The sequence below is a fragment of the Bos grunniens genome, chromosome 4 (genome assembly GCF_055505025.1).
Source record: "Bos grunniens cultivar Pamir isolate PY7600 chromosome 4, Bosgru_T2T1.0, whole genome shotgun sequence".
NCBI classification, from domain to species: domain Eukaryota; kingdom Metazoa; phylum Chordata; class Mammalia; order Artiodactyla; family Bovidae; genus Bos; species Bos grunniens.
Window position 1 is genome coordinate 49,487,314 of NC_141168.1, and position 22,096 is coordinate 49,509,409.

Genomic DNA, 22,096 nt, shown 5'->3' on the forward strand with positions numbered 1-22,096 from the left:
TTTTGAAAAACTGTCAATGATGCATCACTTACCACACACTGGCCTTATCATTATGTATGTGTGGAAAGATATGGTACATAACAAGATTACTAGTCAAGTTTCTAAAAACCTAGACATGTTTACCCTTTGAGAAATAGAACGTACCTGTTTAGCTTTCTGAATGAACCAAGAAAGCCTGGGGTTATGACCAGTTTCCAAATAACTCAATCTCCAAATAAGACAACCTGGAATCCAAGTGTTACTAAACAAGTGGAAATCTAATTTCTTGTATTATACTTCTGAGTATGTGAACACCATGTCAATGGTCTGGGGAACAAAAAGAAATGCAGCCAAAGATCAGTGTGTACTTCTGCACTGAAAAGTGTTAGTTGCTCAGTCATGTCTGACTCTTGAGACCCTATGGACTGCCAGGCTCCTCTGGTCATGGAGTTCTTCAGCAAAAGTACAGCAATGGGCTACCATTTCCTTCTCCAGGGGATCTTCACGACCCAGGGATTGAATCCGGGTCTCCTGCGTTGCAGGCAGATGTTTTACTGTCTGAGCCACCAGGGAAGCCCTGAATTAACTATAGGAACTTATAATTACTAGAGGCCCTTATTGAATATAACTGGCCTAGAACACAATTCTCTGCCAACACAGGCCTTAGTTGACTTAGGAAGCACAGAAATCAGTCAATTTCCTGGTCTCCATGTGTTCCCACACTGGTGCAGAACTCTCTTAGAAGCTAACTGCTACACTGACCTGGATACCACCTGAATTATAGCAGGCTTCTGCTTCCCCAAATTGTTTTTGCCCATGTTTTCAGACTATCTTCTTTGCTTTTTCACACTTCTCCAATGACTGAAAATAAGATTCACAAGTTACACAGTGCTCTATCAGGCCTTACAGACCTAAATAAACATCCCCATCACTTTTGACAAGGCCTTCTCCCAGTTCCCTTACTGTCACGAAAATGGCTCTCACCACTGGTACAGACTTATTTCCCACACTGAGAATTTCTCTCAGTATTCTTTATGGCTTAGTTCAAGTTCACCATTCCATAAAATTTCTAGGGACTACACTAAACATGTATGACACAAACTGTGTATGAATAATTTAGCACATAAACTATAACCATACGCTGTACATACTATAACACTATGATCAGAAAGTCTTCTTTCTACATTTGGCATAAATGTTGCAGTGCTCATTCTGGCCAGAGAAACTGAGTGGTTGACTGAGGTGTTGTTCTAGGGCAGGCTGTCCTAAAAGACCAAGTAAACACGATCTACTATTATGACTAGCAATAATGCTGCCTGTTTGGGCTACTGTATTTTTCAACCATTTGGTATGCCATTAAATCAAGTTAGAAAAATCATGATCTGTGACTTTGTTTTTTAATTCTGAAGCCTTATATCAGACAGTTTACAAATTTGAGCTAATGATATAGCCCCTCTAATCCTGCTGAGTTGGCAAAAGCATGATTACCAACCACCATATACAAGTAGTTCTACAGTTGCATTTCTGAATTCCTGTTTAAGACAACCTTGAATTATAACTTAGTCTGACTTTGTGAAGAATTAACAAGAAAAGTTTGTTAACATATCTTGTCACAGGGAATTTAAAAAGCATCTGATCTTAAAGATCATCTACAGAATGTGAGGTGCTAAATACGCTTTATTTGATGCTATACATAAACCACACTAAAATGCCTTTCATTAAAAGGCTAAATTTTAGATAGAGAATTTTAATTAAATTGGCATAGTTTATAAAACCAAAAAGATAAAGTGGACTTTGTCAGTGTATTTTCAATCCTTGCCTTAACAGGCTAATGAACACAACTTGAAACACATGTGACTCCTCCTCTGTTTATGAGACAGTGAAGGCACCTTTTCAGTATTTAAATATATTAATATAACCAGTTATAGAAATCTAAATATAAAACCAATCTCTTACAGGTTTTGAGAAGCAATGCACCATCTCCCTAAAAAGTTTAATATTCCTTATTCAAGTTCAATCATCTCTTTAGAATGGGAAAAATGATAGTACTTGTTGAACCAGAATTACTATCAAAATTAAAAAAGCTGACCATATTCGTTTAACCACAAACCAATCTTATTTAAATCAGGACTGTCCAAAAGAATTATTCCATCAGCCGTTCATGATCTGAATTCTAGTATATGAGTCAATTTAAATATGGTACACATAAAAAGTCATGAGACACTTCTGATTCATAATAAATAAGGCAGTGGCCAACTATTACTCATTGGTAGCTTTTTTGAGATAAGCTATCAAGTCTTCCCTCTCTCCCTTCTTCTTAATGCCAGCAAAGATCATCTTTGTTCCAGGGATGTACTTCTTGGGATTCTCCAAGTACTCCATCAGCGTCTCCTCTCCCCAGGTGATACCTAAACAAGGAAGGATATATTGTTAAGCGTGTCACACTCCTGAAACAGTGTTTACCATAGGTTACATTCATACAGTTTGTGCTTGTGTTAGTTAACAATTCCCGCTCTTACCTTTGTTCTTATTGGCATCTGTGTAAGAGAATCCAGGAGCCTGACCTGTCTTTCGTCCAAACAGACCATGGAGGTTTGGCCCAGTCTTGTGCTTGCCTCCCTTTTCCACAGTATGGCACTGGGCACACTTTTGAACAAAAATCTTCTTGCCCTTCTCAACATCACCCATTTTTAAATCTAAAAATGAAAGATTCAGATTAGTAATATTTTCTCCAAATACAGTAGATTCCAATCATCAACCCCAGTCACTGACACCAAACTTGAATAACAGGTTGAATTTTGTCTTACTTAGTTCACTTGCAACAGATTCTTTAATACCAAAAACACTATCTGGAAGAACTTCCTTGAAAAACACACCTCTGTGAATATCTCTGCACGCTCAATCACTAAGTGTGTCTGATTCTTCATGACCCCATGGACTGTAGCCCACCAGGTTCCTCTGGCCATGGGATTTTCCAGGCAAGAATATTGGGTGGGCTTTTCCTCCTCCAGGGGAGCTTTCTGACCCAGGGATTGAACCCACATCTCTGGCGTCTCCTGCACTGGCAGCTGGATTCTTTACCACTGAACCACTTGGAAAGCCCCTCTGTGTGTATAAGTGCCAACTAAAACTTGGCACTTGCCATCAGCCTATACAAGGATTAAGGCACAAGTGGCTGCAGTCGCTGAACTTCAACACATTCTGAAAGGATTTCAGGGTGGAGCAGGAATGAGGCACTCTGGGCTCTGAGTAAACTGGCAAAACTGGCCTTCAGCTAGATCTTTCCAGGTGAAGATTTTATGAGCCCAATTCTTCCATCTCCTTATTATCTAGAAAAGCACTAAAATCTTTAACGGTGGTACCTGTTCCTGCTGACCAGCAGCAAACCTCTGGTAAAAGTGGGTTTGACTTGTACAGTACTCCCATTCATGAAAATCATACAATACTGACATCCCCCCCCCCCACCTCTTCAGAGCAGTTTTCTCATCTTCTAGGACATACTCATCGTTTTGCCCCAAAGAAAACTTAACTCACAATTCTCATGTGCATTTTTTTCCCAGTTGACGTAAGTGATGAAAGGTTAGAGGTCAGGAAAGCAAAGTGGGAATCTAGTTCAAAGCCATGTCAAAAGATGACACCAAGGTCACGCAAAGTCACAAATGCAATTAGGTTGAACTGCGATATTAAATCCAAGCCATCAAAATTCCAACTTTTAAGGCCTCATTATTTGTTCATACAATTTAAAGCCACTGCTCTCTAAACAGAAGACAAAATACATTTTTACAAAAAGGGAAATCTTTCTTGATTCAGTCCGCTCAGGTCACTCTAAATTGCTTTGCTGTGGGTAGGAGGTCAGCAGCCGGCTTCGCGGTCACCCAGGGACCCCCATCATCCAGCTCTGGGATCCCCGGAAGTGACCACGAGGTCATCCATCCAGGCTTGTTTCAAGGAGACTGTGATGAAACCTACCCCCTCGGACGTTTCTCAGCAGGTTAAGGAGGAAAATGACAGGTGGCCAATAAATGACTTATTGGAGGAGCAATCGTTTCTGCTCCTTTGGAAGGAGGACGTGAAGCGCTGCGCTTCATCCCCGCACTCCCGCCCTCACCTCGGAGGAAGTCTTGTCTACCACTGCCCCAGATCAGCAGTCCCTATAACGGAGAACCGGCGTCTGCGTAAGAATCGCGACAAAGCCGCCTCCGAGTTTTCAGAACCTTGACAGACCCTACTACCTAGTTGGGGTCTCAAGCCGTAGCCCACCCGGTTCTGGCCCGGAGCAGTCTAGCTGGGCGCCACTCCCTGCCAGCTCCCTCGCCCCCGCGCGCGGGCCTCAGTCCACCCGCGCGGCCCCTATGCAGGCGCACGCATTCGTGGCTCAGTTTCCCGCCTGCTGCGGCCTCCGCGCCTGGCGCTCACCGTTCTTTCTCTGTGCGCGACCGAGAAGCTCCCGCTCACAAGCCGAATGTCCCGCTTTCTAAGCCCAAGGACACGCCGGTACGTGCCTAAGTACCGGTGTTGGTGCAACCAAACTGGCTCCGCCCTCCGGTCCCCTGACGGGCGTCCCGGCGACCGGATACGCAGTGACGAAACCGCGCCTCATTGGCTCGGGTCTCCAGGGCTGAGTGCAGACTCTGGGCGCGCGCATGCCGACTAGCATGCTTGGGGGCTACCGCGTTGAGTGCCCTTCCTTTCCGGCCTTTCCTTCCTGGCAATTACGACAGGCCATTAGAGGTACGACACCGGGGTTGTGCCGGAAGGGGCTGTCAGAAGGCCTGGCCTTGGTGTGCGTGCGTGTGCCGTCCGGGAGGGTGGAGCGGAGCCGAGTGGTGGGTCGATAGTGTTATCTTCTTGTAAGGTAACCAGTCTCGTGCTGGTTGACGTAATGCTCTTTGAGCAGTAGGTTTTGTCTGCTCGGAGGGAAACGATCGACTTGGACATACCAGAGGTCTCTTGGCTGTCATCCCTTCAGCTGGAGACTTTTATCCAGACTCGGTCGTATTTCCGCCGCTGGCGCGAGCTGCACCCAACAGAAATAGCCCGCAACCAGGAAGAGTTGGACACGAGCTCCTGACCTTGTTCTTGTTTCGCCTGCCCGCTGTAATTTTAAGTTATCTTCCAAATCGTCCCTTGATGGAGCCCTGAAGACTAGGGCAGCTGCTGCAGTTGAGGCAGAGACTGGATTATAGTTCTGGCCCCTCGCCTGCTGGCTTCTTTTTTACCACGTGCTTTTCTACATGTGCTTCTCGCGTTTGTGTGCAAAAAGAGCAAGGGATGTGTGCAACCAGAATCCAGAAAGAAACATTTTTACATGCCTAGCGAATCTTTGGAACTCTATAGAGGATTTGCATTCCATCTAACCTAGGTGAAGCTCATGTTCAAGCAAGCTGATGTGGTTGGAGTCGTTAGAAATGCAAGGGACTTCTGGCGGTCCAGAAGTTAAGACTCCACGCTTCCAACGCCGGGAATGCGGTTGGATCCCTATTGGGAGGACTAAAATCCTACATGCCTGCACGGCAAGGCCAAAACCAACCAACCAACCAAACAAACAAACAAAAAACAGGTTTGATCACTACAGCTTCCAATAATCATACTTTTCCTCCACCACAAGCTCTCATTCAAGATATGCCCAGTTTTGTCACCGGGAAATTTCTCGACTCCTGTCCTTCAAATTCAGCCCCCGAGTTTGAATTTTTCCTCCTTTCCCATATTCTGTCAGACGGTGCTGTATTCATTTAGTCAAGTATTTATTGAATACATACTATTTGCCAGGCACTGTCTAGGACGGTGGAGTAAATCAGTGAGGACTTTTTCTCTGGCGGAGCTAATGTTCTAGCACCCTTCCTCCTCCCTCCAGTTAAGCGATAGATTGTTGTTTAGTTGCTCAGGTACGTGGGGCTCTTTTGGGACCACATGGACTGTAGCCTGCCAGGCATCTCTGTCCATGGGATTTCTCAGGCAAGAATACTGGAGTGGGTTGCCATTTCCTTCTCCAGGGTATCTTCCCTACCCATTCATTGAACCCCTCCTTCTTGGCAGGCAGATTCTCTACCACTAAGCTATCTGGGAAGCCCCAAGCAATAGATAGTAGTAAGTTAACCTAGATTATTACCTCAGACCCCTCTTAAACCACTGGTCCTGTAATTTCTTCTCCAGATCATCTATCTCCTTATATGAATAGATTATTGTTTTCTGTGTCCTGATTTCCCATTTTCCTGTCTTTAATCTCACACACTGCCGCCACAGAAGTGTGTGTAAAACAGAGAAGAAATCACAACACTTGAATATTCAAGACCTTTTGTGGCTTTTGGAGTGGACCAAGATAGTGTTTTAACTGTAATACTGAAGTAGGCTCATTTGACTAGCTACCCAAGTTTTTGAAAAACCGAGCTCAGTTAACACCTTGCAAATTCAGTCCATGTTTGAGGCCAAGTCCTAATGTTGCCACCCATATCTCTTCAAGGAATACTTGGGCCTTAAATAGGTATTTGCCCTAATTCAAATCTTATGTGTTTGTGGTATCAGAAGTTACTAGTTTTTGTTCAGTTGACTGATGGGGAGTAGCAACAATGTGCTGCTACTGCAGGCCGTGCAGAATTAGCAATACATCAAGTGGCCTAGTGAATTGATTGACATTTCAAATTTATTTCCATGAGGGGCAGAATAGAAAATCAGAAGTCCTTAACACCTTTACCTAAGGAAATTGGGGATAAAGACTCTTGTCATTGAAAGTAGTAGGAAAATGAGAAAGCAAACGAGCAAAAATGAACACTTGGCACGTTCCTGTAGTAGATACTATAACATTTGTGCTTAATATCCATGTATTCAGATTCTAAAGAGATTCATAGTGCTTATCATGTATTCAAGATACCAGAGAGAATTAGTTGAGAACAGTACTATTCTACAAGTTGCCCAGTTCCATATATGTATATCTATCTTTTCCTATTGTAGTGGCTGGTAAGGGGTGTAACTGCTGCTGCTGCTGCTAAGTCACTTCAGTCGTGTCCGACTCTGTGCGACCCCAGAGATGGCAGCCCACCAGGCTCCTCCGTCCCTGGGGTTCTCCAGGCAAGAACACTGGAGTGGGTTGCCATTGCCTTCTCCCAAGGGGTATAACTATTATAAAACAAATGCCTTAGAATTCTCCTTCCAGCAGCACAATGGGTGATATATTTTTTTAAATGTTCATGATAAGAAAAAAATCTAGTAAAATACCACCCCCTCAATGGCACCCCACTCCAGTACTCTTGCCTGGAAAATCCCATGGACGGAGGAGCCTGGTCGGCTGCAGTCCATGGGATCGCTAGGAGTCGGACATGACTGAGCGATTTCACTTTCACTTTTCACTTTCATGCATTGGAGAAGTTGACTCTAGAGACACCTTGTGGAAGGTTGCTGAAGTGAAAGAGCCTTAGGCTTTAAGAGCATCTCTGCTGGCTCAGCATCTGGTGGCTCCTTCAATGGAGAAGTTGTGGGTTTCCTGGGTTGGGAAGATCCTCTGAAGAAGGAAATGGCAACCCACTCCAGTATTCTTGCCTGGGAAATCCCATGGACAGAGGACCCTGGCAGGCTACAGTCTGGGTTGTAAAAGATTTGGACATGACATAGCCACTAAACAACTGCAGAATGGAAGTAAAGCTTATACAAAAGATGAGTAGTGGAGTAGGGAGGGGTCTCAGTTGGCTGAGACCCCTGCATAATGCTGAAGTACTTCAATCTAAAGGATAAAATAGTCTGCTCATTAGCAAAGGGAAGAACTTAGTCTTATCTGGCTTGGTCTTGGGTACTGGATGGGAGGAAAAAGTATCCTCTGATAATTCATAACCACAGGTCTGCCCACATGGAGGTTTAAGGTTTGATTTATTTTATTACCTGCATGGTCTAAGGAACCTCTAGCAGAAAAATGAACAAAGTAGTTGTAGATAGGTGATGTGTTCTGGTGTCTGGTAAAAACAAACTCAGATCTCCAGAGAAATATCTCAATCAACCCAGGTTCCATATTTAAGAAATGCTGTGCATGAGATAATAATGAAAACCAACAAAGAGCAAAATTACAGCCACAAAGGGCCACAGGTGTTGGAATTATTAGATACTGTTGGAGAAGTAAAAACCTTACTGAAAAAGAGAGACCTCACATCACTATGGAAAGAAAGCAAACACATTTCTTACTGAATAAGCACAATATAAAATAGCTGTATATAGGTAATCTAGAAGAAACTACCAAATCAAAGTAAGACCTCACACAATTTATACAGCTAAACTAATTATAATGCTTTTATCTCATGCTGCTTTTAGCTAGCATATAAGATGAGGCTTTAGGGTCAGTAGTGCCCTGTTTTCCATTTGGCAGCATCATTGTCACGTTATTTGGATTAACGGTCCCCTGTTTTCCACAGGAGGACTTGACATCACCGTTTGTGGCCAGATCCTTCTTAGTTAAGTTTTTATTTTTTCACATTATTTCGCCCTAAGTTCACTTGGGAATTTGTGGTAGCCATTTGTTTAATGAGTTGTCCTCATCCAAAAGAAAAATAAAACTTACTTTCCTGAGAAGTAAATGGTTACACCTGCATTAAGCTCCCAAGGTGAAGCTCTATCTACCGAGGTGTTTACATTTTTTGAGAGACCTATTTACATTCCAAATGGTTAGTGTGAGGATTTAGGTGGTTTAGATTTTCTTCCTTCCTCTTAGAAGATGGGAGAGAGGGGAAAGGTCTCTTTTTCCATTATGTGTTAGTCACTTCAGTTGTGTCCGATTCTCGGGACCTTGGACTGTAGCCTGCCAGGCACAGTCCATGGAATTCTCCAGGCAAGAATACAGAAATGGGTTGCCATTTCCTTCTCCACTTTTTCCTTTGTAAACAGAGAAAATAAATTTTATTTACCTTTACAATGTATAATGTGAAATGATATTTGAAAACATTTAGATAAAGAAGGAAACAAAAACATGTGCAACAAACAAGGGATTATCAGAAATAATGTGGCAGATTTTAAAAAGACAAAAATAATTTCTGTAAATAAAAGTTAAAGTCACTGAAATAAACTTCATATATAGGGTGAGCTTTATACAAAATTCAAGGAGAAGAAAGACTAAGCCATAGCTATAACTAAAGGAAAGCATAATGCCTACTGTGATTCTGAGAGTACAGGCTGGGAAATGGAATGAGGAGGAACATAGCATGTGAGTTCTTGATATTTTGGTGACTGGATTATAGATTAATTGATTTTTAAAAATATATAAAATAAGTATGTGGGCTTCCCCAGTGCCTCAGTGGTAAAGAATCCGTCTGCAATGCAGGAGATGCAGGAAACTTGGGTTTGATCCTTGGGTCTGGAAGATCCCCTGGAGGAGGGCATAGCAACCCATTCCAGTATTTGTGCTTGAAAAATCCCACGGACAGCCTGGCAGGCTTCAGTCCATGGGGTTGCAAAGAGTCACACATGACTGAAGCGACTAAGCGCGCGCACACACACACACACACAATAAGTAAATATGGCCAATCGTCCTGCATTAAAGACTCAAAAGATGGGCCACAAAGCACATTTTAAAAGCAGGTTTAAAGAAAAGGTACAAATGAAAGAATTAATGAAATGGAAGGTAAATACAAAGTAATTACTAAATGTAATTTAGAGAACAAATGGTAGAATATATAAAAGAGAAATTAGAGAAGTTAAGACATAAGAAAAAAAAAAGACATAAGAAAGATAGTATAAGGAGGTCTATTTAGAGTTTCAGAAGACTAAAATAGAGAAAATTAGGGAGAGGCCTGTGTTTGAAAATATAAATCTGGGAATTTTCCAAAACTGATGTAAGACATGAGTCTCAGATTCAGAAAGCACATGAATGCAAACAGGATAAACAAAATCAGCATTAAGACCTGGTGATGGAACATCAGAACTTTCTAGACAAAAAGAAGTATTTAAAATAGATGTAAAAGAGAGATTATCTACTTAAGAAAATTACAAATAGATATATATCACATCTCTCAATAGCAACAGTGGAAACCAGAAGTCAGTAGAGTAACTGAAGAGCAAACTCTTAGAGTCACTGTCCAATCCCGCCCACCCCACCCCCCCTTACACCCCGACTTCTTTGCCTTGTTGTTCAGTTGCTAAGTCATGTCTGACTCTTCGTGATCCCATGGACTGTATAGCCCACCAGGCTCCTCAGTCCATGAGATTTACCAGGCAAGAATACTGGAGTGGGGTCCCCTTTCCTTCTCCAGGGGCTCTTCCCGGATTAGGGATCAAACCTGCATTGGCAAATGGATTCTTTATCACTGAGCCACCAGGGAAGCCCATCCCCCTCACCTTCGGCATACCCCAATATGTTTACATGTCAGAAGATATGGAGAATCTTGTGATTAAGTCATGTGATTGACTTTCTTGCCCCCAGTTTTCCCCAACGTTATTTTACCATGTGACTTTTTGCTTCCCACAATACCTAATTTAATGAATATAACTAGTGCTACAGAATAAAATTTGGAAAAAATTCCATTCCATAATTTTAGCCCAGAATAGTTTTAAAGAGGGTGTAACCAAATGACATATTGGTCATGAAACAAAAACAAATATTAAATCTCAAAAATACACTCAGAAATTCCTCATGAACTTTCCATGGTAAACTGTCTAAAACATAGCTCTTGGCATATTATCAATAAATGAGTTTATTCCATTTAGCAGTCATATAAACTCTTGGTGGACACCTTCTAAAATCATATTTGGCTTTAGAATAATAGATATCAAGCCATCTGCTGTGGTCTGAATGTTTGTATCCCCCTCCCTGAAAATTTATATATTGAAATCCTAACCCCCAAGCTTATTAGGAGGTGGGAGTCTTTGGCATGTGATTAGTTTCTGCCTGCAATACAGGAGACCCCAGTTTGACTCCTGGGTTGGAAAGATACAATTGAGAAGGGATAGGCTACCCACTCCAGTATTTTTGGTCTTCCCTGGTGGCTCAGTTGGTAAAGAATCTGCCTGCAATGCAGAAGACCTGGGTTGGGAAGATCCCCTGGAGAAGGGAAAGGCTACCCATTCCAGTTCTGGCCTGGAGAATTCCACAGACTGTATAGACCACGGGGTCACAAACAGTCGGATACGACTCAGCAACTTTCACTTTAGTTCATGAAGGCAGAACCTTCATGAATGGGGTTAGTGCCCTCAAAAGAAGCCCAGAGAGATAGATCCCTTGCTTCTTTTATCAAGTGAGGTTGTGGTGAGAAGATGGCGGTCAGTGAGGAAGCAGAGCCTCACGGGACACCAAACCTGCCAGCGCCGTGACCTGGACTTCCCCGCCTCCAGAACCGTGAGAATGATGTTTGTTGTTTACATAAGCCACCGAGTTCGTGGTATGTTGTCATAGCAGCCCAAACAGACTAAGACACCATCCTTTCTTGCCATAGAGTTCATCAGTTACTAATTAAAACCATTTCTAGATCTTTGCAATAAAATCATTTTTTCTTCATAAAAGAAATGGTTATGTTTCTCTATCAGAAGGTGAAAGGAAAAGAAACATCCAACTTAGAATGTGTGCGCATGCAAAGCATTTTGAGTTTTGTCTTTTCCACTAACTTATTTTGTCCACGTGTTTACACAAAGGAACAGGGCCCACGTATTTATTAAGGTAATGTAGTTTGTAGAGCTGTCAGTCCCTCAGTTAACTGGGCTTTTGAATTTTGTCTTTGTACCTAGTTGTCATTTTATACAAACATTTACCTACAGGGACAGTGTCCATATATTTATTTTATTAAGGTACTACTGTAGTTTGTATAGACGTTTGTCGATTATCGGGAATTTGAGTTTTTTTCAAATATTTTTTGTAAAATTTTGTCATACACATTGTTTATTATGATTTTGGAAATATTCCTTGACATATAATTTGAAAATGAGATTAAAGACTATAAATTTTTCTGGTTCTATTTTATTGTCAAATTGTTAAACTTTTGAAGAAGGCAGAACATCACCTTTTCTGGGTTCTTCTGATCAGACCCTAACTTAAATACCTGAAAACATAAACCTCATTAACAAGTTCATTATGGCTTCTCCAAAAAACAGAATCCAGCAATGAGGAAGAAATTGTTATATTTTTTCTTTTCTTGCTAGAAGCTGGGTTTTGAAGGGAAGGATGAATAGCTCAATTATAGAAATAATAGGAATTATGGCCATAGAATTGGTGTTTCTTCCCCGAGTGCTCTTTATCCCTGAGGTCTTTATAGTCTTCGAGAACTGATTTATGGAAACGTTTTTGTGCACCAGTTTTTGAAAAAGCGTTCTTAAGCTCCAGCAGGTCCGTTTGAGGTTTGGCCACTCCAGCTCTAGGAATCCAACCCAGGATAGGTTTTGTTTCTTCATCATCCTCCATATTCAAGGTCAACTGTTCTGGCTTACTTAAAAAGTGTTCAAAATCAAAAGTTTTCAGGTCTGGTTTACTTTGTAAAATACCAGGCTTACTAAGGCTAACAGGATTTTGATACACATTATACTGATTTAAATGTTCATAGGGAATGTAATGATCTGGGTTACAGTAAGGTATAAGTTGGGGTTTTAATGACAGCTGTCTCCAGTACAAATCTTCTGTCTTTTTAGTATCTGTGATTTTTGGAAATGGTTTTATGTCGTAAGTATTAGCCAGATCTTTTGTTGGGTAACAGGATGGGAGTGCATAGGTAGATAGCAAGCTTTGTTCTTCCTTAATCTTTTCTTCAATCTCCTGGTTTTTGTGTGTCACATCTGCAGGTATGTTATCACTCAGAGCCATCATTTCTGTAGAACTGGGCACAAAGGTATGAAAAGTACACAGAACTCTAGGGGTACAGTCTGGACAGGAAGATGGTCTTTGCTCAAGAATAGCCTCCAGAGGACGTTGGTTCTGAATCAGTCGGGCAATTCGTCCTTCCAAGGGTCTGGTGGGCTTTAAGGCAGGATGGAATTTTTCTTGCTGTGGTAGTAGGATAAAAAAGAGAAAATGAACTAATTAATAGATCTAGCATTGTCAGGATATTGCCACAAATGGCAGGTCAAAACCCATACCCATTTTCACTATCTGAGCAAACACAGGATGGGTTGGAGTAAACACTGCAATGTTTACTGATATTTATTTAAAGACATTGAAATTTGGGTCCTAATAAACACGTTTTTATAAGGAAAGGCCACATTTTTACTTGGCTATAGAGAAATTTTTCCATGTAGGAACTCTTTGCTTTCAGACTTTCCAAGATATAAAAGAACTTATTGGAATGAAACAGGTCATATTTTATGATGATGTCTGTCACCAACACAGATGATGTTAATTAAAATTTACATGCAATTATCTAAATCTCAGCCAAAGCCTTCTTTATTAGACTCAGGCAAGGGTTTTTAAACCTTGGTTGGTTGACTCAGAATCAGCTTTTGAATTAGCAGAAAATAAGATTCCCAAGCTTGGTCCTCTGAGATTGTGATGCAGAGGGTCTGCAGTAGGGCTTAGGAATCTGTTCTCTTAATAAGCATCTCGAGTGATGCTAAGGCCAGTGATATCCTATGCTTGGAGAAACACTGGTCTGACAGGGGTTTGTCATAGCTGTGCTTCTTTTTTGAGATGTTTGACAGATATTGTGAACTTAATCATGTCTGGAAACTGCAAAAGCAATGAGTATGTTGAAGGGGTTATTAATAGATATATGACTGGGGGGAGGGATGAGGAAGAGGGAGGAGTTGACTTGGAAGGGGCATGAAGGGACTTTCTGGGAGGATGGTAATGTTGAATATATTGATAGAGGTTTGGGTTACAAAGGTGTATGCATTTGTCAAAACTTATGGACTGTACACTTAAGGATTGTGTAATTGTAATGAATGTATGTGAAGTGAAGTGAAAGTCACTGAGTTGTGTCCGACCCTTTGCTGCGGGGAGCGAGCTCCGCCCCTGGCAAAGGTCATGAGGAAGGAGGCTTGGCATACGCAAAGGCGGGATCAAGCCTCAGGAGTCTCCCTGGAAATTCTCGAGCAATCTACCCCCAAAACCAGAGTCTGCCTACTTTCTGCTTTGTGCTTTCACCTACACCTCTGACTTTACGGGGGGCTGTCCCCCACTACCTCTCTCTGAAAAAAGAGTTAGCTTATAGCTCCAGTTAATAATTCCTGGGTGTGACAGTGTTTAACCTACAAACTCCTTTGGAAATCCTCTAGCCTGCCTGAATAGGTTTTTCCGGCCACGTGTGACTGTTCAGAGCCTCCCAACTGTGAGAGGCAGGAGATGTTCTAAACTGTCTAAACACAGATTCTTTTGAGTAGTTAAAAGATTGATTAGAAATTGTATTGGTGAAGGGATTTTCACTTGTTGGGCCAATGTTTGCTGCTAAGTTTCCATATCCCTTACCTGCTGTATCCCTGGCAGTGTATTGATTAATATAATTGGTATAAGTAGTAGCTTTAATGTTTGTAACCTGTTAATTCTTTTTCTTGTTAATAACCCACCACACCTTTGCTCTGTAGGAATGCAACTTTATCTAATGCTTTTGGAGGGTGGCTCCTGACCAATCACCTTTAGAGAAAAATAAGTTTTCTGAAGAAAGGGTCTTAAAATGTTAACAGGCCTCCGGGCCAGAAGATGATGCAAATCACCTAAGCTTTTGCATATGATAAGTTTGCAGGAAGAAAGCCTGGCTTGCTGCCTGACTCTACCCCTTCCCCCATTATCCTCTATGCATAACTTAAGGTATAAAAACTACTTTGGAAAATAAAGTGCGGGCCTTGTTCACCGAAACTTGGTCTCACCATGTTGTTCTTTCTCTTACCTTCTGGCTGAATTATTCAGCCTCTTTTCTCCACTGAATTTCCTCACTGAGCTATCCTCATTCTATTACTCTTTATATCCTTAATTAACATTTAATTAAGCAGTTGTTTCCTGATCTTCGCCTACACCGTCTCTCCTTTGAATACCCTGGATCAGCCGGGGCTGGACCCCGGCACTTTGCGACCCCATGGACTGTACAGTCCATGGAATTCTCCAGGCCAGAATACTGGAGTGGGTAGCCTATCCCTTCTCCATTGGATCTTCCCAACCCAGGAGTTGAACTGGGGTCTCCTGCCTTGCAGGAGGATTCTTTACCAACTGAGCTATCACCTTAAAAGAAAAAATTAATTTAAGTCCAATTAATGGTACGCATTTTTGAGGTTTCCTATTGGCTCAGCGGTAAAGAATCTGCCTACAATGCAGGAGGAGACTCGGGTTTGATCTTTGGGTCAAGAAGATCCCCTGGAGAAGGGCATGGTGACCCACTCCAGTGCTCTTGCCTGGAAAAATCCCATGGACAGAGGAGTCTGGCAGGCTACAGTCCATGGGGTCCCAAAAAGTCGACTGAGCACACATGCACACACACACACACACACATGCTGAATGTTTAGGATTAAGTGTAAATCTGTGATTTACATGGAAATGCAGAAAAAAGAAAGTGAATTTATCGATGTTTGGAGTGATGGCAAGATAGATGTGTGATAAAATAAGTATAGTAAAATGCTACGGTAAAATCTAGACCATGGGTATACAGGTCTTAACTGTAAAATTATTTAGACTTTTCTGTATGTTAACATTGAACATTTGAACATTTTTATAATCTCTTTAAGAAAGAATACTAAAAACAAATGAATGTGTGACAATGATGGAATTGATAGCAAAGATAAAAATAAGAATGGTGAAAATATAACTCTAGTTTGGAATTAGAAAAAAAAAAGGACTTGGGAACAGCTTTTTGAAACCTAATCTGTTCATAGTTGGAAGAGTTTCCATACTGTTATCAACAAATTTGTTATTTCCTTTAACTAATCAGGCTTGAGTAGATACTATGAAAACAAGAAAAAAATTCCTTTGAAATACACTGTTAAATTTATCATAAACAAAAAAGTATATATCTTACTTTGATGGTATCCTTATATGTGAGAAGCAGCCTTTATACCTTTACTTTATTCTACAACAAAATATTTCATACACATATTTATCACCAGTAAAACATGCTTTCTCAGACTCTATTATTTATATTTTAATTAGAAACAAGCAAGAGTCACTTAAACTTTCTTTTAAACTTCCAACTATTTAAGACATATTTTATCTTGTTATTAATAAAAAATTTAGGTGTTATTTACTTGTATGATAATTTTGCATATAATATACTTGACAAACATCCTTTGTATAACTGTACATGTATTTCCTTGTAAAAATGATAAAGCTGCTTCCTGAGGGACTGGACTCTACGGGCTTAAATCTGGAAATCTGGACGGCTGTTGAACACACCTGACAACGTCACAGTATATGTATAGTCTTCTCTAGCCTTAGAGAATGTTTGTTACAGGTAAAACATAGAGAAAATTAAAAACCTTTTAGTGAATTATAAGGCACAGTCTGTGGGACTACTTCTAGTGTTATGATTTATTATATCACCCTGAGAAATACTGAAGGTATATAAAATAAATTTGATCATTCAGTCTAAAAAGAGTTCATGTTGAAATACCTTAACATTGTTTCTTAGGTGTCTTTCCAGAACCTACATCTTTGGAAATATTAATCTTGTTTAAAAAACTGAGTTTTAGAGGATCAAATTTAGGTCCAAATAAAACATAAATGTATCCTATTAGATCATTTTATTTCACTTGCATAATTAAGCTAAGAAATTATAACTTCTATCACTAAAGGGCTTGGTCATTTCTTTTAGGACATTTCACATAATCAATTAAGAAATCTCTTGTTATTTGCAGAGAATTTATTGGCTTTTGTTTGTAATTCAGCCAACTCTCAATGATTGTGGATATCAGGAGGAAGCCTTTATCTCTTCAGCAGCAGTGAAAATGTACAAGATATAAAATATGCAGATTCACAGAATTTATTAAGAACCACATTTATTACTAGGTAAATGTTCATAAACCAATTCCTTTGTAAATTTTAGCAACAGTAGCATAGTAGAAAATCTGTAAAACAAAATAAAACAAAAATAACCCAGTACTGTGATGAAGAAAGGACTTGCCAGCTAGTGCTAGTGGTAAAGAACCTGCCTGTCAGTGCAGGAGACATAATTAGACATGGGTTTGATTCCTGGGTCTGGAAGTCCCCTGAAAGAGGGCACGGCAACCCATTCCAGTATTCCTGCCTGGAGAATCCCATAGACAGAGGAGCCTGGCAGGCTGCAGTCCACAGGGCCGCAAAAAGTCCGACACAAATGAAGTGATGTAGCATGCACCCATGTGATGAAGATAAGAAAACCTGCTTGTTCTTCAAAACAGTGGACAGGTTCGAATCAATTCAGAATTAACTTCTGAACTGAGTTAAATTTTCCCTTTGCTGGCTTGGTCACTAATATTCAGGAAGCAAATAAAAAGTGAGTAAAGCAAGGAGCCCAGAACCTAGATGTGTGCGTGCATGTGTACTCAGACACACCAGGCGCGTCTGACTCTTTGGGACCCTGTGGACTATAGCCTGTCAGGCTCCTTTTTTAATGGGATCCTCCAGGCAAGAATACTGGAGTGGGTTGCCATGACCTCCTCCAGGGGACCTTCCTAACACAGTGATTGCACCGGCGTCTCCTGCATTGCAGGTGGATTCTTTACCCCCTGAGCCACCTGGGAAGCCCCCAAATATAGACACTTTCCCCCTAAATAACTGAGAGTTGACTGCAATTACTTACAGGCTCTGGGTCAAATCCTATCTGTCCAGTTAACTCTGCTACCTCCTTTTCATGGTAATCATCCAGTTCAAGGGGATTCATGGGCCCCAGACCTTAATGGAAACATCACATCTTATTATTTTGTTAAAGTAAATGAAGAATGCTATGTAAATTTAGACCTTTTCATAGAAACACTTACCTGTTCCCCTTAGTAATATAATTAGAAATGATAAAAAATGAAAACAAACTTAACTTTCCAATTACCCTTTAAGAGGAACTTACCACCCACCTTATTCCTATTGCTACTTAGATTAAGAAAACGGGGAAATATTAGAAGATAAAGCTGTAATAGCACTTGTTAAATATTCTAAGTTTGTTCTTTTTACTCATTAAAGTGAACTCATACCTGTAAAATCATGATTATATGAAGTGATCCAGTGGGACTTCTCGAGATTTCTTTGTATGTTGACTTCTTTTAGAGAAGTAATAGGGTCCCATGAATTTAAAGAAGTGTTAGGAGCGAAGGTTTTAGGTGGTTTTGGGTAGAACACTGGCTTGTTTTTCTCAACACATTTAGGAAGCTAGAATATGAGTATAAAAGGTCATTGCTGTTAGAAAAGATCATAATATTTTTCCTTCATTAATTACTAAAATTCTGCAACTGTAACCTAAACTGTATTTAGAGTTAAACACAGTATTTTTATCAAAGGAGGTCTTTTTGAAAATTCCTTTACTTTAGCAGGGCGTCTGAAAGTATACTTTGGAGAAATGCAATGAAATTTTATTAGAGAAATAAAGGACTCTGAGGTACAGCCAAAATTGTGTGCCTCCTACTTCTCCTTCCCTGCCTAAAATGACACCATATGATATCATTTATGAATTTCTGATGAAGGCTAACTCACTGAAATTCAAATAAAAATTTCATTCTGTAGACATAACTGCTTTACAAATAGAGTTTTGTATTTTCAAAAGGAGGAATGCACATAAAAGTGAATGAATGGGTTTCACTGTAGTCTTTTTGTTTACTTAGAAATTCACTTTTTCTCAGATTGATGATTCTCAATACATATTTACAGAGCACCTACATGTGTAAGGTAGTGGCAGACACACGGATGGATCAGAAACAAATCTTGTCATCGAGGAGTATACTGGCTAGAAGGGGAGATAAGGCGTGAACATAAATGACTATAAGATGGACACTAACTCTTTGCTACAGGAGAAGTTAAGACAAAATAATTTGGAAGTTCAGAGGAGGGAGAAATTGATTCCAGCCGAGTAGGGAAGTGGTGCTGGAAGCACAGGGTGGGAGGCGACAAGAGAGCATGTTAGGTGACACCGCAGAAACTAGGGCTTGAGTGGCATGCAGAGACGGAGAGGCTAAAGGAACTGCAAGAGCAGAGATGGGGTGGTCGGGGGAAGTATGGAATAAATAATTCTTGAACCTTTCGAACTTGTCCTTACAGCCAGGCCCACCCTTAACACTTGCAGGTCCTGGGATTTTAGTACAATGAGAGCCCACATTCCATTAGTCTAAATAGTTCAATTTGTAAATCAAGCAAATAAACTGGCAAGTAAGTTATGTTTCATTCTCCTACCTTGATAAGATACTTTCATAACAACCTGGAAGACCAGGTTCAAATTTAGACTTCTTAGACTATTCCAAGTCTTCTTAGGCTGTCCCAAGTATTGCACTGGGACATGGTGGTTCAGAAAGAGCCAACTGCTAGCCCCGGCCCCTGACTGCTTTCGTACCTCACCTTCTTACCCCCACTTCCATCCCAAACTATGGTGCCTTTTATATGAGGGTACCTATCCCTTAAGTTCAAGTTCCATATACCTATTACCGCCCCTTCCAGCACACAGCCACCTCTTGGCCACCCATCTGGCCTAGAGGGATATACTAGCTTGGCAGCACTGTCAACCCCTGGGAGGATGGACCTGGGGAAGAGACCCCATAAAGGCCCTGAAACTGGGTTCAAAGCCACTTGTCAGGGAATGTGCAGTCCAGCATCAATCTGGGGCAAGAGACTGGGGAGCACAGGTTCAGATGGACACACTCTCTTGTTCTCATAAACTTTCTGCCCTACAAGGAGGGGCACAGTTAGCCAGAGCTGGGCCTTATAAAGCACGGGCATTCTAAAGTTCCTGGGCCTAAGGGCTGCTGCTCACCGCAACCCTGTGAGGTTGGAGGGAACCCCATTTCCTCACCGCAACCCTGTGAGGTTGGAGGGAACCCCATTTCCATACCTAAAGTAGTCATGATAAAAGTCACTTGGTAAAAATCTGTCTCAAGAAGTATTAAATAACCAGCTCTATAAACCTTTCACGATTATGTGGCCTGCTTATCCAGGGCTAAATAAAGCCCTCTTTATTTCTTTATCATGAGTTTCAAAGTTCAAATATTGTTCTGAGGGGCAAGATTAATTCTGTGTTTTAATCTGACCCAAAGAATTGATGCTTTTGAACTGTGGTGCTGGAGAAGACTCTTGAGAGTCCCTTGGACTGCAAGGAGATCAAACCAATCAATCCTAAAGGATATCAACCCCAAATACTAACTGGAAGAACTGATGCTGAAGCTGAAGCTTCAATACTTTGGCCACCTGATGTGAAGAGCCAACTCTTTGGAAAAGACTCTGATGCTGGGAAAGACTGATGGCAGGAGGAGAAGGGGACAACAGAGGATGAGATAGTTGGATGGCATCACCGACTCAATGGACATGAGTTTGAGCAAGCTCCAGGAGAGAGTGAAGGACAAGGAAGTCTTCAGTTCATAGGGAGCTACAGTTCATGGGGTTGCAAAGAGTTGGACATGACTTAGTGACTGAAGAACAACAATTTGGTCTATCTAACAGCAGGGATCTACTGAAATGCAATCACAGGCACAGAGGAAGAAAATAGGGAATGTTAAATTTTATTGTAGCCTGAGTTATCTTGGGAAGAGTTTAAAGGGTCAGGAAACTTTTGAGAGTGGAGAGTTAGCCAGTTTTTAGTGTGTTAGGTAATGGAATACTGCCAGGACAGTGAGAGAGGGATTGCTGGGGATCATTCACTCAGTAGGTTTTCATTGGTTGAATATGGGGGCTTCCCGGTGGCTTAGATGGTAAAGAATCTGCCTGCATTGCAGGCAGATCAACCTGTAGACCCAGGTTCAATCCCTGGGTCAAGAAGATCCCATGGAGAAGGGAATGGCTACCCACACCAGTATTCTTGCCTGGAGAATTCCATGGACAAAGGAGCCTGGTGGGCTGTCACAGAGTTGGATGCTACTGAGTGACTGTCATTTTCACTTTAGGTTGAATATACTATTCACAGGGGAAAGTTAGGATCTAATATGGAAGGTAAGTACAGAATAGAAAGGAATTCCAACTTCTGAGATGTTAACATCTCAGTACAACGGAGTATGTTAGTTGTTTCAGTTCAGTTCAGTCACTCAGTTGTGTCCGACTCTTTGCCATCCCATGAACCGCAGCATGCCAGGCCTCCCTGTCCATCACCAACTGCCGGAGTCTATCCAAACCCATGTCCATTGAGTCGGTGATGCCATCCAACCATCTCATCCTCTGTCGTCCCCTTCTCCTCCTGCTCTCAATCTTTCCCAGCATCAGGGTCTTTTCAGATGAGTCAGCTCTTCGCATCAGGTGGCCAAAGTATTGGAGTTTCAGCTTCAACGTCAGTCCTTCCAATGAACACCCAGGACTGATCTCCTTTAGGATGGACTGGTTGGATCTCCTTGCAGTCCAAGGGACTCTCAAGAGTCTTCTCCAACACCACACTTCAAAAGCATCAATTCCTCAGCACTCAGCTTTCTTTATAGTCCAACTCTCACATCCATACATGACTTCTGGAAAAACCATAGCCTTGTTAGTTGTTTAGAATTTGGAATACATTCTCAGAGGAGGAGTGCTATATAAATGGTTGTTACATTCCCAGCAGAGCTTATAAAAATCTATGAAACTTGTAAGTTATTTAATAAACATTTACTGAATACCTGATACAAGCAAAACTATGTGCCAGCTTTTAAGTGCCCTGGGCTAGGCACCAAAAACTCCATAAATTGCCATAAAATAACAGGAATTAATACAGTCATAACATGTTAAAACAAAGCACTAAATATAATGTGTTGTTTTAGTCTTGAGTGGTGGGGCTTACTAAGGTTTAATGGAGAGAAGAGGTCTATTATGGAGACCACTTTGCTCTTTGGAGAGACATTAACATTGGGGACACACTGGATCTTTATTGGATCATATTTCATGTCATTGTGTCAGCACTGTTTTTACATTAAGAAGCCATGATTAGGAACTTTGTCATTGGCATATGAAATAAATAGAGGAGGGAGAGCAAATAAGAGAGTGGCAGAGATACGTTTCTTTGATATCTAGTTAGGACTTTGGAACAGAGAAAGTTGAAGGCATAAGAGGATGCATGGTAGGAGGAAGGCTGCCTGGCACAGAATGGAGGAAAAGCAAAGGCGGCAAGACGGTGAACAGAGA

The 22,096-nt window shown here is 41.2% G+C and overlaps 2 protein-coding genes across 16 annotated transcripts in view; both read right to left on the bottom strand.

The window, feature by feature from the left end:
- Positions 1 to 1,357: 1,357 nt before the first annotated feature.
- Positions 1,358 to 4,510, bottom strand: CYCS (cytochrome c, somatic). Its single transcript, XM_086398430.1, has 3 exons — positions 4,396 to 4,510; positions 2,499 to 2,675; positions 1,358 to 2,387 (listed from the first exon to the last, which is right to left on the bottom strand). Exons 2-3 carry the CDS (start codon positions 2,665 to 2,667, stop codon positions 2,239 to 2,241), a joined length of 318 nt encoding a protein of 105 aa, XP_086254556.1. The 5' UTR covers positions 2,668 to 2,675; positions 4,396 to 4,510; the 3' UTR covers positions 1,358 to 2,238.
- A 7,373-nt stretch (positions 4,511 to 11,883) lies between these two features.
- Positions 11,884 to 22,096, bottom strand: part of SPMIP4 (sperm microtubule inner protein 4) — a 40,902-nt gene continuing 30,689 nt past the window's right edge. For 11 of the 15 annotated variants that reach the window (XM_086398419.1, XM_086398417.1, XM_086398420.1 and 8 more), the window contains 3 exons: positions 18,013 to 18,187; positions 17,628 to 17,719; positions 11,884 to 12,916 (listed from right to left, as the gene is read on the bottom strand). In XM_086398419.1, the coding sequence (XP_086254545.1) occupies positions 12,113 to 12,916; positions 17,628 to 17,719; positions 18,013 to 18,187 (1,071 nt within the window). In that variant the 3' untranslated portion in view covers positions 11,884 to 12,112. Of the gene's footprint in view, positions 12,917 to 17,627; positions 17,720 to 18,012; positions 18,188 to 20,501; positions 21,448 to 22,096 lie in introns of those variants that run through there. The other 4 variants (XM_086398424.1, XM_086398425.1, XM_086398426.1 and 1 more) reach the window with 2 other exon arrangements.

Coding starts and splice junctions, on each gene's coding strand:
- CYCS (XM_086398430.1), bottom strand. CDS start 2,667: ATGGGTGATGTTGAGAAGGGCAAGAAGATTTTTGTTCAAAAGTGTGCC. Junction 2,388..2,498: donor AGATGCCAATAAGAACAAAG/GTAAGAGCGGGA, acceptor TTCCTTGTTTAG/GTATCACCTGGGGAGAGGAG.